The sequence below is a fragment of the Palaemon carinicauda genome, chromosome 34 (assembly GCF_036898095.1).
Source record: "Palaemon carinicauda isolate YSFRI2023 chromosome 34, ASM3689809v2, whole genome shotgun sequence".
NCBI classification, from domain to species: domain Eukaryota; kingdom Metazoa; phylum Arthropoda; class Malacostraca; order Decapoda; family Palaemonidae; genus Palaemon; species Palaemon carinicauda.
In genome coordinates this window covers 74,884,583-74,902,751 of record NC_090758.1, presented here as the reverse complement: position 1 = coordinate 74,902,751, position 18,169 = coordinate 74,884,583, and the positions used below count along the sequence as shown (strand labels likewise).

At 36.8% G+C, this 18,169-nt stretch overlaps 2 protein-coding genes across 2 annotated transcripts; both read left to right on the top strand.

The window, feature by feature from the left end:
• Positions 1–14,551: 14,551 nt before the first annotated feature.
• Positions 14,552–15,837, top strand: LOC137627034 (uncharacterized). The gene is made up of 3 exons (XM_068358018.1): positions 14,552–14,629; positions 14,882–15,320; positions 15,416–15,837. Exons 1-3 carry the CDS (start codon positions 14,552–14,554, stop codon positions 15,835–15,837), a joined length of 939 nt encoding a protein of 312 aa, XP_068214119.1.
• Positions 15,838–16,167: 330 nt separating this feature from the next.
• Positions 16,168–16,761, top strand: LOC137627033 (uncharacterized). The gene has a single exon (XM_068358017.1). The coding sequence runs from the start codon at positions 16,168–16,170 to the stop codon at positions 16,759–16,761; it is 594 nt and encodes a 197-aa protein (XP_068214118.1).
• The last annotated feature ends 1,408 nt before the right edge of the window (positions 16,762–18,169 follow it).

Genomic DNA, 18,169 nt, shown 5'->3' with positions numbered 1-18,169 from the left:
TTTGAAAAAAAAGTTCATAAGCTTTTGATCATTTGGAACTAATAGGTCATTAGCAGAAATGACCTGACTGTGTCAATCGTGACTGGGTGCCATTGTCCGCCACATGGGTTAATTGGCCAATTTTTTTTTTTTTTTTTTTTTTTTTGTCTCCAATTTGCCATTGGTTGGTCTCTCTCTCTCTCTCTCTCTCTCTCTCTCTCTCTCTCTCTCTCTCTCTCTCTCTCTCTCTCTCCTCTCTCTCTCTCTCTCTCTCTGTCCTGTCTTTTCATAATTGAAATCAAGTTAAATTAATATTTTTTTTTTATTAAATTCGTTTTCTCTTTGTAATATCACATCTTGTTCAAGTTAAACTTCGCAAAACTCCTTGTTCTTTTTATTAGATTCGTTTTCTCTTTGTAATATCACATCTTGTTTAAGTTAAACTTCGCAAAACTTCTTTTTCTTTTTATTAAATTCGTTTGTTCTTTGTGACATCACTTCTTGTTTAAGTTAAACTTGGCCAAACCTTTTTTTTTTTATGGGAGAATTTCACTTATGGTCTTTTCGAGTTGAACATGGGTTTAAATGTTTGAAGGTAAACGTCTTTTCAGAAGCTATTTCAGAATCAACTCTTCATCAGAATGAACTTCCTGCAGAATCAATTTCCCTTCAAACTCAACTTCCTTTTAAACTCAACTTCCCTTAGAATCAACTTCCCTTCAGAATTAACTTTCATCAGAACCAATTTCCCTCAAAAACAACTTTCCTGAGATACCACTTCTCTTCATAGTCAACTTCCTTCAGAATGAATTTCCCTTCAAACTCAACTTCCTTTTAAACTCAATTTCCCTTGAATCTCAACTTCCTTTCAGAATGAACTTCCCTTTAAAATCAATTTCCCTCAGAATCGTGATGTTTTGGTCAATCTCGTACCTTAATCCTTTTTTTCATATGGAAAGAAATAGAAACGATAAGAAAAGTGTGTACAGTAATGTGTCACAATAAGGCCTGAGAGTCAATACAGATAACGATGCATTAAAATACCCTAGCTAACAATTCAGTCTCTATCTCCATTGCTTCTCTGAGAATTACCTTGAAAGAGAAACTTGAAATGGTCCATGATTTATTACCTTGTAACTATCACCATGAACCTTTCTGATGATGGTACTTACCTGCAATTTGCAAGGGGCAGCAATGAGATATAAATCATTACCTCAGTTCGAATGGTTTCTGCAATTTGTAAGCTTTTTGCTTGTTCCCGTTGGCTGTCAGTTAAACCGGCTGCAGAAGAATTCACTGAGCTACGCATAGAGTTGGCTACGCGCGACGTAGCATACAGTGGAGAGTTTTACTTGCCCCTGTCTCTCCCCACCTTAGGTAGAAATTTATTCACATACTCATCCTCATGGGTAGTGATTATCCCATGCAGATGGGTTCATAAGCTAACCAGTTCCACTTGTGAGTTCATGGATAGCCGGCTACATAGTATAGATAGCCAGTTTCATCCATAGGCAGGTTCGTAAGTAGCCGTTTTCCATGTAGCTAGGCTCTTAGGTAGTGAATTATATATGTAGTGGGGTACAGATGTACCCAGTCACGCGTGTAAGTGGAGTCTTGGCTAGATGAATACATATGTAGCAGTTACGACCCTAAGTTAGTTCATAACTAGCCGGTTTCACATGTAGCTAGGGTCATAGTAAGTGACTTTCCCATGCAGCTGGGTTCATATGTAGTTGGTTACACATGTCAGTATTGTTATGGATAGCCAGATATATAGGTAGCCATTTCCATGCATAGGTGGGTCCATAACTAGCCGGTTTCATATGTAACTGAGCTCGTAGGTGTAGTGGTTTACATGTAGCCAGTGTTACATGTAACTGGATTTATGGTTAGCTGGCTTCTGACCAATACCCAGAGTCATAAGTGACTGATCTATCAAGCAGTAGGGTTTATAAATAGCTGGTTTCATATGTTAAGTCCCTTCTGGATAGCCAGCTACATAGATAGCCAATTTCACCTATTCGTGAGTTCTTTAGTAGTCGGTTTCCCATTTAGCTTAGGGTATAGGTACCTGGTTTCCCTGCAGCTAGGTTTATAGGTACCCGGTGTCACGCGTAAGCTGGTTCATGAATAGCCGGCTACATAGGTAGCCTCTTTTACACACAAGTGGGTTTTTATGTAGTATGTTTCACAAATAGCTAGATTAACTATAGTTCATTTCTTTTAGCGATGCAGATTTGCACCGACTCGCAGCGGTGCCCTTTTAGCTCGGAAAAGTTTCCTGATTGCTGATTGGTTGGACGAGATCATTCTAACCAATCAGCGAACAGGAAACTTTTCCGAGCTAAAAGGGCACCGCCGCGAGTCGGTGCAAATATGCATCGCTAAAAGAAATGGACTATAGTAGCTAGTTTCCAATGAAACCTGGTTCATAAGTATCCAGATTTGTAGATAGTTGGTTATAACCACAGTCGGCTTCACAGTTAAGCGGTTTCGCAAGAATTGAATTTAAAATATGTACAATAACTTACAAAGTTATCAGAACCGGACGTCCAAAATACCTAAGAGAATTGCTACATTTTGCGCAGCCAACAAATCTTGTTGACACGAGAATAGTTACAGATGGCTTCAAACTATTAGAACCTAGATATATGTCTACTCTAGGCTCTAGAGCCTTTAAATATGCGGCCTCGAGACTCTACAATAAGCTCCCACGAAACATGCAAATGATTGAAAATATGAAGTCTTTCAAGAGGAAACTGAAGACTTTCTTATCCTGTGGGTCGTTTAGAAGTGACGATTTAACAGTAAATGAGCAATATGAAATGCTGAATACTCTGAACAAACAAGGTAAAATGACAGTGGAGGTTCTGTAGAGAGTAGGACCGGAAAAGCAGCAGTCAAAGTAAAGTAAAGTGTAGTGATTGACATGAAAGCAATGAGTCGTGAATTGTGGTGTTTACTCTCCGCAGAGTTTTCTGGGTGATTAGATTTTTATTTTATGCCGGCAATAGAAGGATATAGATTTGAGGTTTATGGGTTTTTAGCATGAAAGGGGTTTAATAAAACCTTAAAACGAATAGATTATTAAAGGTTTAGAGGTTTAAAGGCCGTTCGTGAATGGCAGAGGCAAGGGACAGTGACAATGCCCTAGAGACTGACCCCCTCTCCACCCAAGCTAGGACCAGGAAGGCCCAGGCGATGGCTGCTCCTCAAAAGCCCACATCCTTAGTTCACAAGGATGGTGAGGTTACAAACACTACAAGAAGCTGGACTTGAACCCCAGTCCGGCAGATTGCTAGGCATGGACGTTTCCAATTGACTAGGAAATTCCTATGTAAAGATAGGAAGGATATAAGAGCGGGGAACAAAGAAGAGATAAGTAACAACCAGCGCGCAAAACACGTAATAATTATTCGGAAAAATGTACGATAATTATGCTAAAATGTAGGATAATTATACTAGAATTTACGACAATTAAACTAAAAATGTACGATAATTATACTAAAAATGCACGATAATTGTACTATAAATGTACGATATTTATACCAAAAATTTACGATAATTGTACTAAAAATTTACGATAATTGCACTAAAAATGTACGATAATTATACTAAAGATCTGCGATAATTATACTAAAATTACGATAATTATACTAAAAATGTACGATAATTAAACTAAACATTTACGATAATTTTACTAAAATTACGATAATTATGCTAAAAATGTACGATAATTATACTAAAAAATGTACGATAATTATACAAAAATGTACAATGATTATACAAAAATGGACGATAATTATACAAAAAATGTACGATAATTATACTAAAGATCTACGATAACTATAATAAAATTTGCTATGATTATATTAAAAAAGTACGATAATTATACTAAAAATGTACGATAATTATACTAGAAATGTACAATATTTATACTAAAAATTTACGATAATTATACTAAAAATCTACGACAATTATACTAAAAATTATACGATAGTTATATTAAAATGTACGATAATTATACAAAAAAATGTACGATAATTATACTAAAAAATTACGATGATTATGCTAAAAAAAAAAGTACGATAATCACACAAAAAACCAGAATTACAGTTCTCGAAATGTACGTTACACATAAAAAACAAAATCATTTTCAAAAAAAAAAAAAAAAAAAAAACTTGAATTATAACAACGGGCCGGAAAAAACACACAAGAAAAAACTCCGCCAAACTTTTTGGAGTTTATTATAGTTTTTATCGCATCCTTCTGCGAAATCTCTCAAATAACTTATGTAGTTTTAGTTTCCCTGGAAAGTTGTAAAAAATATAAAAGTTGTTATTGCTGGAAAACGTATTTTGTGAGGGATGTAACATTGGATAATTGTGGTTATTAAAATGAAGTCTATTCTGTGTGTGTGTGAGAGAGAGAGAGAGAGAGAGAGAGAGAGAGAGAGAGAGAGAGAGAGAGAGAGAGAAAGAGAGAGAGAGAGAGATTATTAATATCAGTTAATATTATCATTATTATTATTATTATTATTATTATTATTATTATTTGGAGAGAGAGAGAGAGAGAGAGAGAGAGAGAGAGAGAGAGAGAGAGAGAGAGAGAGATCATTAATTAATATTATTATTATTGTTATTATTTGGAGAGAGAGAGAGAGAGAGAGAGAGAGAGAGAGAGAGAGAGAGAGAGAGAGAGAGAGAGAGAGAGAGAGAGAGAGAGATTATTATTATTATTATTATTATTATTATTATTATTATTTGCAGAGAGAGAGAGAGAGAGAGAGAGAGAGAGAGAGAGACAGACTTCGTAAGCCAACCCCGTAAAGGCCGAATTGCTTACAGTTCTCCTCGTAAGGAAAGCTATAGTTTTAGGATTAAATTCCCTGTTCTTAGCAAGTTTATTGTCGTAGGAATAGTATCCTATGTCCCTTGGGACTCACCATAGTCGACTAACTATCAGATACATCTACTTTGATATAAATATCACAATAACAACAACAAATGCAGACGTTTCTAGTTCACTGCGGGACAAAGGCCTCAGACATGTCCTTATTCATGTCTGGGTGTGGCCAGTTTTCATAACCACGCTGGCCAACTGTGGATTGGGGATGGTGGAAGATTCTTTTGTCTGATGACTCACAGCAAACCAACCTAGTATGGATGGCCCTGACTAGTACAGCTTTGCTGATCATGGCGATGCGCAAACCCTTTCACCGCGTTGAGGTATCCCTACTCAGAAAAGGAAATATATATATATATATATATATATATATATATATATATATATATATATATATATATATATATACAGTATATATATATATATATATATATATATATATATATATATATATATATATTACATGTATATATATATATATATATATATATATATATATATATATATATATTATATATATATATATTATATATATATATATATATGTATATGATAAACTTTGCTTCGTGACCGAGTGGTAAGGTCTATGTCATACAAGTATCCTGAACCAGGTTTCGAAACCCGGCTGGTCAGATACTATAGTCTTTGAGTGATTCCGCCTGGGGCTCTGATCCCGAGGTCGTTTTGAGAATCCAGACTTTAATGTATTGAAATATATGGATTATTTGAAATATATATATGTGTGTGTGTGTTTGTGTGTGTGTGTGTGTGCATGTGTGCATGTAATTGTATCCCTGTCCAGACATATCAACAAATACTGCGCTGGACAGAGAGACCATTTTGTCGCCGGTAAAGCAATCAAACGAACTTCGCTGAGCAATTACTCTGTTTGAACGTTAAATTCACCTTGAAGTGAAGAAACCAATTACTTCGGAAGATTTATGCGCTGCCTTCATAACCAACGCGATTTTGCTGAAGTTTTTAATGGGGAATATCACTGAAGTGTTTTTAGAGGGTCCATGACCCCCCCTACCCCCTGCCTCCCTCCTGAGGCGAGGTTTTTTTTTTTTTTTTTTTTGGGGGGGGGGTGCAGTTGTTCCAAAGGGTGATTTGGGATATTATGGTAAAAGGGTAATTTGGGTTGGGACTTGATTGTGTGGTTCAAGTTTGATGAGAAAATTATAAAAATTGCCAACTGGGTGACCCCTTCCAGGAGAGAGGATCAAAGAGAATGGAATTCAATGGACTTTCTAGCAGAGACCTGGAATTATAAAATATTAAGTGACCTTTCCAGCACATATCCTCAAATAAACATAAAGAAGTCACCTTTCCAGCACATATTCTCAAAAAAAGGAGATCAAATGCCCTTTCCAGTCCAGATATTCCTGGAAATAGAATTGGGTGGACCTTCCAGCAGAGACATGGAATTATAAAGAATTAAGTGACCTTTCCAGTACATACCCTCAAATAAACATAAACAAGTCACCTTTCCAGCACATATCCTTAAAAGAAAGGGAATAAGATGTCCTTTCTGTCCAGACAGTCCTGGAAATAGAATTGATTGGACATTCTAGCCGAGACCTGGAATTATATAGAATTAAGTGACCTTTCCAGCACATAACGTCAAATAAACATAAAGAAGTCACCTTTCAAGCACATATCCTTAAAAGAAAGGGAGTCAAATGCCCTTTCTGTCCAGATATTCCTGGAATTAGAATTGATTGGACTTTCTAGCAGAGACCTGGAATTATAAAGAATTAAGTGACCTTTCCAGCATATGCCCTCAAATAAACATAAACAAGTCACCTTTCCAGCACATATCCTTAAAAGAAAGGGAGTCAAATGCCCTTTCTGTCCAGATATTCCTGGAAAGAGAATTAATTGGACTTTCTAGCAGACCTGGAATTATAAAGAATTAAGTGACCTTTCCAGCACATACTCTCAAATAAACGTATTCAAGTCACCTTTCCAGCACATATCCTCAAAAAAAGGGGATCAAATGCCCTTTCCAGTCCAGATATTCCTGGAAATAGAATTGGATGGACTTTCTAGCAGAGACATGGAATTATAAAGAATTAAGTGACCTTTCCAGCACATACCCTCAAATAAACATAATCAAGTCACCTTCCCAGCACATATCCTCAAAGAAAGGAAGTAGAATTGAATGGACTTTCTAGCGGAGACCTGGAATCATAAGAAATTCAGTGACCTTTCCAGCACATACCCTCAAGAAAAAAGTATGAAGTCACATTTCTAGAGCAGAGCAAGAAGTAAACTGAATTGGATGCCTTTCCTTACACAGACCCATAAGCAAAAAAAATTGAATGGCCTTAATAACTTGAAAGAAAGGGAATTAAATGTCCTTACCAGCCCAGACATTTCTGGAAAGAGAATTGAACGCCATTCCTAACTCAGACTCTGTGGGAACTAGGTTAAAGGGGTCTTTGCTAAAATTCGCTAAATGGAAAAACGTAGCCAGCATTTTGCTTTTTTGTCTCACCCAACCTTTTGGAAAAGATGCATAGGACATCTGCATTGGTTAAAGGATAACTTAGATGTCTTTATCTAGTCTAGGATTAATAGGATATATGTGAAAGGACAATCAAATGACCTTATTATAACAAGGATTGATGAAACACTGACGTCTGGATGAACTGTTTTCGGGAAAGATTGACGATAACTAAGAAATACATATGACTTTTCTTTCAGATTAAGAAATTTTCAATCAGGATTTAATGATGGGACGCATTGATGACTTTATATTAATTAATGGTAGTCTACAGTAGAAGGACAATTTGATGATATTATCTGTCCTGGAACTGAAAGACAGAGAAGGGTAGAAGAAGCCCAGTTGTTGATGTCCTTTTGAAAGAGGGATAAATGGACGCAAAATTGACCATCTGTATAGATGTCTGAAGGAACGAAGATAAGGGGACACCTAATTGGCAGAAAGTACAATAAGGGGCTCTTGGTTCTAGTCTAGATCAAGCTATCTGGACGTCCACAAATCCTAAAATTCCAGTAATAGATACATCTGTATGCATCTCAAATCTTCACAAACTATCTATTAGCTCCTAGCCTACCTACACAAAGAAATTTATCTAAACCCAATGACAGGGTTTAATCAAAATCAAATAACTAAAACTTGATTCAAATCTAAGAAATCCAGTCGATTGTTTCCAAGTCTGCGAAATTGCCTCAAACTCCAGAGCCAATACTTTAGTGAGATCCAATTAGTAAACGACAAGGAAATCTATAAATGGTGATATTCGTAACAGTATCAAAGTCTATTCAAAATTCAGTAGTATTCCTCCAATTGCTTTACTCAGATGGGCATATCGACAAACGTTCAGAGGAGAGACCTTCACACGCTGAGAAATACAGGATATACGTCCAACGGGTTGTCGGACGTAACAAGAAAACAGATATACTGCCAGACATGTAACAAGGAATAACAATTTATCTGTTAAAGACATGGTCTTTTAGCTAGGAATAACAAGTTGCCTGTAACAGACATGATCTGGTAACAAGGAATGACATATTATCTGTAACAGACATGTTCTTGTAGCTAGGAATAACAAGTTGTCTGTAAGAGACATGGTCTCATAGCTAGGAATAACAAGTTGCCTGTAACAGACATGATCTGGTAACAAAAAATGACATATTATCTGTAACAGACATGGTCTTGTAGTTAGGAGTAACAAGTTGCTTGTAACAGACATAATCTGGTAACAAAAAATGACATATTATCTGTAACAGACATGGTCTCATAGCTAGGAATAACAAGTTGCCTGTAACAGACATGATCTGGTAACAAAAAATGACATATTATCTGTAACAGACATGGTCTCATAGCTAGGAATAACAAGTTGCCTGTAACAGACATGATCTGGTAACAAAAAATGACATATTATCTGTACCAGACATGGTCTTGTAGCTAGGAATAACAAGTTGCCTGTAACAGACATGATCTTGTAGCTAGGAATAACAAGTTGCCTGTAACAGACATGGTCTTGTAGCTATGAATAACAAGTTGCCTGTAACAGACATGATCTTGTAGCTAGGAATAACAAGTTGCCTGTAACAGACATGGTCTTGTAGCTAGGAATAACAAGTTGCATGTAACAGACATGGTCTTGTAGCTAGGAATAACAAGTTGCCTGTAACAGACATGGTCTTGTAGCTAGGAATAACAAGTTGCCTGTAACAGACATGGAATGATCTTGTAGCTAGGAATAACAAGTTGCCTGTAACAGACATGGTCTTGTAGCTAGGAATAACGAGTTGCCTGTAACAGACATGATCTTGTAGCTAGGAATAACGAGTTGCCTGTAACAGACATGGTCTTGTAGCCAGGAAAACGAGTTGCCTGTAACAGACATGGTCTTGTAGCTAGGAATAACGAGTTGCCTGTAACAGACATGGTCTTGTAGCTAGGAATAACGAGTTGCCTGTAACAGACATGGTCTTGTAGCTAGGAATAACAAGTTACCTGTACCAGACATGATCTTGTAGCTAGGAATAACAAGTTTCCTGTAACAGACATGGTTTTGTAGCTAGGAATAACAAGTTACCTGTACCAGACATGATCTTGTAGGTAGGAATAACAAGTTGCCTGTAACAGACATGGTCTTGTAGCTAGGAATAACAAGTAGCCTGTACCAGACATGATCTTGTAGGTAGGAATAACAAGTTGCCTGTAACAGACATGGTCTTGTAGCTAGGAATAACAAGTTGCCTGTAACAGACTTGGTCTTGTAGCTAGGAATAACAAGTTTCCTGTAACAGACATGGTCTTGTAGCTAGGAATAACAAGTTACCTGTACCAGACATGATCTTGTAGCTAGGAATAACAAGTTTCCTGTAACAGACATGTCTTGTAGCTAGGAATAACAAGTTGCCTGTACCAGACATGATCTTGTAGGTAGGAATAACAAGTTGCCTGTAACAGACATGGTCTTTTAGCTAGGAATAACAAGTTGCCTGTAACAGACTTGGTCTTGTAGCTAGGAATAACAAGTTTCCTGTAACAGACATGATCTTGTAGCTAGGAATAACAAGTTTCCTGTAACAGACATGGTCTTGTAGCTAGGAATAACAAGTTGCCTGTACCAGACATGATCTTGTAGGTAGGAATAACAAGTTGCCTGTAACAGACATGGTCTTGTAGCTAGGAATAACAAGTTGCCTGTAACAGACATGGTCTTGTAGCTAGGAATAACAAGTTGCCTGTACCAGACATGATCTTGTAGATAGGAATAACAAGTTTCCTGTAACAGACATGGTCTTGTAGCTAGGAATAACAAGTTGCCTGTAACAGACATGGTCTTGTAGGTAGGAATAACAAGTTGCCTGTAACAGACTTGGTCTTGTAGCTAGGAATAACAAGTTGCCTGTAACAGACATGGTCTTGTAGCTAGGAATAACAAGTTGCCTGTACCAGACATGATCTTGTAGGTAGGAATAACAAGTTGCCTGTAACAGACATGGTCTTGTAGCTAGGAATAACAAGTTGCCTGTACCAGACATGATCTTGTAGGTAGGAATAACAAGTTGCCTGTAACAGACATGGTCTTGTAGCTAGGAATAACAAGTTGCCTGTAACAGACTTGGTCTTGTAGCTAGGAATAACAAGTTTCCTGTAACAGACATGGTCTTGTAGCTAGGAATAACAAGTTGCCTGTACCAGACATGATCTTGTAGGTAGGAATAACAAGTTGCCTGTAACAGACATGGTCTTGTAGCTAGGAATAACAAGTTGCCTGTAACAGACATGATCTTGTAGCTAGGAATAACAAGTTTCCTGTAACAGACATGGTCTTGTAGCTAGGAATAACAAGTTGCCTGTACCAGACATGATCTTGTAGCTAGGAATAACAAGTTGCCTGTAACAGACATGGTCTTGTAGCTAGGATTAACAAGTTGCCTGTAACAGACATGGTCTTGTAGCTAGGAATAACAAGTTGCCTGTAACAGACATGGTCTTGTAGCTAGGAATAACAAGTTATCTGTAACAGACATGATCTTGTAGCTAGGAATAACAAGTTGCCTGTAACAGACATGGTCTTGTAGCTAGGAATAACAAGTTGCCTGTAACAGACATGGTCTTGTAGCTAGGAATAACAAGTTGCCTGTAACAGACATGGTCTTGTAGCTAGGAATAACAAGTTGCCTGTAACAGACATGGTATTGTAGCTAGGAATAACAAGTTGCCTGTAACAAACATGGTCTTGTAGCTAGCAATAACAAGTTATCTGTAACAGACATGATCTTGTAGCTAGGAATAACAAGTTACCTGTAACAGACATGGTCTTGTAGCTAGGAATAACAAGTTGCCTGTAACAGACATGGTCTTGTAGCTAGGAATAACAAGTTGCCTGTAACAGACATGGTATTTTAGCTAGGAATAACAAGTTGCCTGTAACAAACATGGTCTTGTAGCTAGCAATAACAAGTTATCTGTAACAGACATGATCTTGTAGGTAGGAATAACAAGTTGCCTGTAACAGACATGGTCTTGTAGCTAGGAATAACAAGTTGCCTGTAACAGACATGGTATTATAGCTAGGAATAACAAGTTGCCTGTAACAGACATTCTCTGGTAACAAGGAATGATAAGTTATCTGTAACAGACATGGTCGTGTAGCTAGGAATAACAAGTTGTCTGTAAAAGACATGGTCTTATAGCTCGGAATAACAAGTTGCCTGTAACAAACATAATCTGGTAACAAGGAATAAAAGTTACTTGTTACAGACATGATCTTGTAGGTAGGAATAACAAGTTGCCTGTAACAGACATGGTCTTGTAGCTAGGAATGAAATTTTACCTGTAACAGACAACTCAGGTAACAATAAATAACAAACTACCTGTAACAAGCCGTCATGACTCAGTCACCTGTAACAGACATAACTCAGGTAACAATAAATTAACAAATCACCTTCAACAAGCAGTCATGACTCAGTTACCTGTAACAGACATAACTCAGGTAACAATAAATAACAAACTACTTGTAACAAGCAGTCATGACTCAGTCACCTGTAACAGACATAACACAGGTAACAATAAATAACATTACTTGTAACAAGCAGTCATGACTCAGTCACCTGTAACAGACTTAACACAGGTAACAATAAAATAACAAACTACCTATAACAAGCAGTTAAGACTCAAGTAACAAGGTAACAAGTTACCTGGCAATGTAGTTGTGTTTTAGCCCCTTGAAACTATCCAACCATAGACACAGACATAGCACAGGTAACAATAAAATAACAAACTACCTGTAACAAGCAGTTAAGACTCAAGTAACAAGGTAACAAGTTACCTAGTAATATAGTAGTGTTTTAGCCCCTTGAAACTATCCAACCATAGACACAGACATAGCACAGGTAACAATAAAATAACAAACTACCTATAACAAGCAGTTAAGACTCAAGTAACAAGGTAACACGTTACCTAGTAATACAGTAGTGTTTTAGCCCCTTGAAACTATCCAACCAGAGATAATAACAAATTACCTGTAACAAGCTGTCATGACTCAGTCACCTGTAACAGACATAACTCAGCTAACAATAAAATAACAAACTACCTGTAACAAGCAGTTAAGACTCAAGTAACAAGGTAACAAGTTACCTGGCAGTGTAGTTGTGTTTTAGCCCCTTGAAACTATCCAACCATAGACGAAAAATATTACATTTACGACATCATAGCGTGATTGACTCTCTTCCTAATGATCTGGCAACACTGGAGTCTAATGAATACTAGAAGAGGGTGTTAAACACGTAAATAATTCCGGGTCACGCTACGGATGTCATTGGACACAGCAGAGGGAAATGAAAAAGCCATTATGAATGAGGGTGTCTCAACTGATATGACTCAGTTAACGCTTGTCTTATTGCCTTCGACAAGTAGGTTATGGTATGACGTGGGTTTATTTACTTTGTTCGTTTGTTTGTTAGTGGGGTTAGGTTGAAACCTCTTGCTGGATTGTCACCAAATTTGAACAAGGGGTTATTATTATTATTATTATTATTATTATTATTATTATTATTGTTGTTGTTGTTGTTGTTAATAATATTATCAATATTATTATTATCATTATTATTATTATTATTATTATTATTATTATCATTATATTGTTATTATTATTATTATTATTATTATTATTATTATTATTGCTGTTATTATTATTATTATTATTATTATTATTATTATTATACATTAGATTAATTCACATTTATTTTAATGTTGTTACTGTTCTTAAAATGTCTTATTTTAATTGTTATTTACTTCTCTTGTAGTTTATTCATTTCCTAGTTCCCTTTCCTCACTGTGCTATTTTCCCAGATGGAGCCTCTGGGCTTACATCATCCTGCTTTTCTAACTAGGGTTGTAGCTTAGCAAGTAATAATAATAATAATAATAATAATAATAATAATAATAATAATAATAATAATAATAAATCAATATTTGAAAAGTGGAGAGCTTTGTCCGTAGACTTAAGCCAAATGTTAACAATCTCTAACTGCACTTGTTTATAATACAGCTTCTCGAGGCCATTACGTCGTTGTTGTTGTTGTTGTTGTTTCTTTGTTGTTTTTATTGAAATGTTGTTTTTCCTGTATTGTATTTTTTTCAATGAAGCTGTTTTTCTCTTGTTTTATATTTATTTTGTTGTTTTGGTAGCTTGTCTACATTGTCTTTATTTGTCTTATATTGATGTTATGTTATGACATTTTAATATATATATTTCTATTTATAATTTATGTTGCTTTTAAGGACCATTTTTATCAGACGGTAATCTAAGAGAGAGTGGAAATGCCAACTACCAATCATAGAGACGTTACGTACCAACATGAAATATATACCAAAGGTACCTTTATACAGCGTACTTATATAGACTGGCCACGGGCTAGACGACGGCAAGTATAAACATAAGAGTTAATTACCATCTGGGTGACCAGCAGATGGCACTGGCATATAAGGTGTAGGGTCGCAGCTTCACTCCAAAACTAGATGCATAGAAAAGTAAGGTGAATATGCTCTAAAACCTTATCCCCACCCTCTTATCTCAAGAACTTCTAGCAAAATTTTGTAGTCTGGTTGGTGTGGTGATGGGTAACAATGAGGCTAGAGATGCAAAGCATTGATTACAAGTATAACAAAGGGAGTAGCTCGAATCAAGCAGAAAATTAAAACAAGTGCTCCAAGCAAAAGACTTGCCTGAGACACAGACAGACAAAGAAAACCTCGGTGCAAGCAAATAGTATGAAGCAGCTATATAAAAGCACAAAGCAAGCAAGTAGACCAATGCCAGAGCGAGCCAAATGTTCTAAATGAACAAAAAGTTACAATTAAAATAAATGTTTCTGAACAAGCAAGACTCAAGCAAATTGTTACCAGCGAAGAGGGAGACGCAAGATGTAGGAAAATGTTCAAGCGATGTAAGACACAGGAAAATTTCCCAAGCGAACAAAGAAGAGTAAGACACAGAAAAATTTCCCAAGTGAACAAAGAGGTGTAAGACACAGGAAAATTTCCCAAGCGAACAAAGAGGTGTAAGACACAGGAAAATTTCCCAAGTGAACAAAGAGGTGTAAGACACAGGAAAATTTCCCAAGAGAACAAAGAGATGTAAGACGCAGGAAAATTTCCCAAACGAACAAAAAGATGAAAGACGCAGAAAAATTTCCCAAGCGAACAAAGAGATGTAAGACGCAGGAAAATTTCCCAAGCGAACAAAGAGATGTAAGACGCAGGAAAATTTCTCAAGCGACTAGAGAGATGTAAGACACAGGAAAATTTCCCATGCGAACAAAGAGATGTAGGACGCAGGAAAATTTCCCAAGAGAACAAAGAGCTGTAGGACGCAGGAAAATTTCCCAAGAGAACAAAGAGCTGTAGGATGCAGGAAAATTTCCCAAGAGAACAAAGAGCTGTAGGACGCAGGAAAATTTCCCAAGCAACGAAGAGATGTAAGACGCAAGAAAATTTCTCCAGAGAACAAAGAGCCGTAAAGCGCAAGAAAATTTCCCAAGTGAACAAAGAGACGCAAGACGCAAGAAAATTTCCAAAGCGGACAAGATCATGCAAGATGCGAGAAAATATCCCAAGAGAACGAAGAGACGCAAGACGCAAGAAAATTTCCCAAGAGAACAAAGAGAGGCAAGGCGCAAGAAAATTTCCCAAGAGAACAAAGAGAAGCAAGACGCAAGAAAATTTCCCAAGAGAACAAAGAGAAGCAAGACGCAAGAAAATTTCCCAAGAGAACAAAGAGAAGCAAGACGCAAGAAAATTTCCCAAGAGAACAAAGAAATTGCAAGACGCAAGAAACTTTCCCAAGAGAACAAAGAAACGCAAGACACAAGAAAATTTCCCAAGACAACAAAGAAACGCAAGACGCAAGAAAATTTCCCAAGAGAACAAAGAAACGCAAGACGCAAGAAAATTTCCCAAGAGAACAAAGAGAAGCAAGACGCAAGAAAATTTCCCAAGAGAACAAAGAAATTGCAAGACGCAAGAAAATTTCCCAAGAGAACAAAGAGAAGCAAGACGCAAGAAAATTTCCCAAGACAACAAAGAAACGCAAGACGCAAGAAAATTTCCCAAGAGAACAAAGAGAAGCAAGACGCAAGAAAATTTCCCAAGAGAACAAAGAAATTGCAAGACGCAAGAAACTTTCCCAAGAGAACAAAGAAACGCAAGACGCAAGAAAATTTCCCAAGAGAACAAAGAAACGCAAGACGCAAGAAAATTTCCCAAGAGAACAAAGAGACGCTAGAAAATTTCCCAAGAGAACAAAGAGACACAAGAAAATTTACCAAGAGAGCAAAAAGACGCAAGATGCAAAAAAATTTCCCAAGAGACCAAAGAGACGCAAGATGCGAGAAAATTTCCCAAGAGAACAAAGAGACGCAAGACGCAAGAAAATTTCCCAAGAGAACAAAGAGATGTAAGACGCAGGAAAATTTCCCAAGAGAACAAAGAGATGCAAGATGCTAGAAAATTTCCCAAGAGAACAAAGAGCCGTAAAGCGCAAGAAAATTTCCCAAGAGAACAAAGAGAGCGAAGACGCAAGAAAATTTCCCAAGAGAACAAAGAGACGCTAGAAAATTTCCCAAGAGAACAAAGAGACACAAGAAAATTTACCAAGAGAGCAAAGAGACGCAAGATGCAAAAAAATTTCCCAAGAGAACAAAGAGACGCAAGACGCAAGAAAATTTCCCAAGAGAACAAAGAGATGTAAGACGCAGGAAAATTTCCCCTAGAGAACAAAGAGATGCAAGATGCTAGAAAATTTCTCCAGAGAACAAAGAGCCGTAAAGCGCAAGAAAATTTCCCAAGAGAACAAAGAGAGCGAAGACGCAAGAAAATTTCCCAAGAGAACAAAGAGAAGCAAGACGCAAGAAACTTTCCCAAGAGAACAAAGAAACGCAAGACGCAAGAAAATTTCCCAAGAGAACAAAGAGACGCAAGACGCTAGAAAATTTCCCAGGAGAACAAAGAGACGCAAGACGCTAGAAAATTTCTCAAGAGAACAAAGAGACGCAAGACGCAAGAAAATTTCCCAAGAGAAAAAAGAGACGCTAGAAAATTTCCCAAGAGAACAAAGAGACGTAAGACGCGAGAAAATTTACCAAGCTAACAAAAACACGTCAGATACAGGCATATCTCAACCGACAAGCCATCGCACGAAGCACAACACGAGCAAAATTCTCCCAAAACAAACGACGAAGCGATCCCGAAGCAAGCGAATCGCCTTCAAGCAAACCCTTGCAATCTCTTGCAACGTAACCTTTCATCTTGCATTAAGCCCCCCTCCCCCCTCTTCCCCCTACCCCTCTGCCCCCCTTAAAAGCCATAAAGCTAGCACCTCGTAAAGCTGGCTGGCAAGATGGAATAATATCTTTTCGTGAGAATATATCTTCCCTGAGGGGAGAAGCCATCGGGGGAAGATCCCGGCCGAGAGATGGACCCATGAATACTAACTGGAGTCTCTCTCAATGGCCCAAGATGGCGGGAAATTCGGGGCCTTTAGTGTCAAGGAGGCTGTGGACTCCAGGGCTAAAGTCTTGGTATAGGGGATTTTTTTTGGTGGGGGGGAATGTTGAATTTATTAGTAAAGGTGTTCTAATGTTTGTTGGTAGAGTTATGCTAGAGTTTGAAGATCAATTTTTAAATCAAATACAGTATGATGTATATATATATATATATATATATATATATATATATATATATATATATATATATATATATATATATATATATATATATATATATTCAAATAAGCCATATATATTTTTGATACATTAAGAGAATCCAGACATTAATGTATCAAAAATATTTATGGCTTATTTGAATATGAAAAACACGTCTAAATGTGCAAAATTTATCATATATATATATATATATATATATATATATATATATATATATATATATATATATATATATATATATATATATATGATTATTATTAATATTAATTGCCAAGCTACAACCCTAATTTGAGAAGCAGGATACTTTAAGCCCAGGGGCCCTAAACCGGAAAAATAGCCCAGTGAGGAAAGGAAACAAGGAAAAATAAAATATTTCAAGAACAGTGACGTTATTGAAATAAATTTTCATATATATATTTCAAAAACTTAACAAAACAAGAGGAAGAGAAATGAGATAGAATAGATTACTTTAGTGTACCCTCAAGCACGAGAACTCTAACCTAAGACAGTGGAAGACCATGGTACAGAGGCTATGGCACTACTAAAGACAAGAGAACAATGGTTTGATTTTGGAGTGTCCTCATAGAAGAGCTACTTACCATAGCTATATATATATATATATATATATATATATATATATATATATATATATATATATATATATATAACAACAACAAAAGCAGCTGCTTCTAGTCCACTGCAGGACAAAGGCCTTAGACAAGTCCTTACTCATGTCTGGGGTTTGGCCAGTGCGGAGCTGTGATGGTGGGAGACTTTTGTCTTATCACTCACAGCAAACCAACCTAGTAAATGTGGTCCTGACTAGTACAGCTTTGTTGATCATAGTGATGTATAGTGTATAGACCACATTTTTTATAATGTCATTAGCAGAAATGACCTGACTGTGTCAATCGTGACTGGGTGCCATTGTCTGCCACATGGGTTAATTGGCCAATTTTTTTTTTTTTTTTGGTCTCCAATTTACCATTGGTTGGTCTCTCTCTCTCTCTCTCTCTCTCTCTCTCTCTCTCTCTCTCTCTCTCTCTCTCTCCCTGTCCTGTCTTTTCAT

Coding starts and splice junctions, on each gene's coding strand:
- LOC137627033 (XM_068358017.1), top strand. CDS start 16,168: ATGCTAGAAAATTTCTCCAGAGAACAAAGAGCCGTAAAGCGCAAGAAA.
- LOC137627034 (XM_068358018.1), top strand. CDS start 14,552: ATGAAAGACGCAGAAAAATTTCCCAAGCGAACAAAGAGATGTAAGACG. Junction 14,630..14,881: donor TCCCAAGCGAACAAAGAGAT/GTAAGACGCAGG, acceptor AAATTTCTCCAG/AGAACAAAGAGCCGTAAAGC. Junction 15,321..15,415: donor AGAACAAAGAAACGCAAGAC/GCAAGAAAATTT, acceptor AAATTTCCCAAG/AGAACAAAGAGAAGCAAGAC.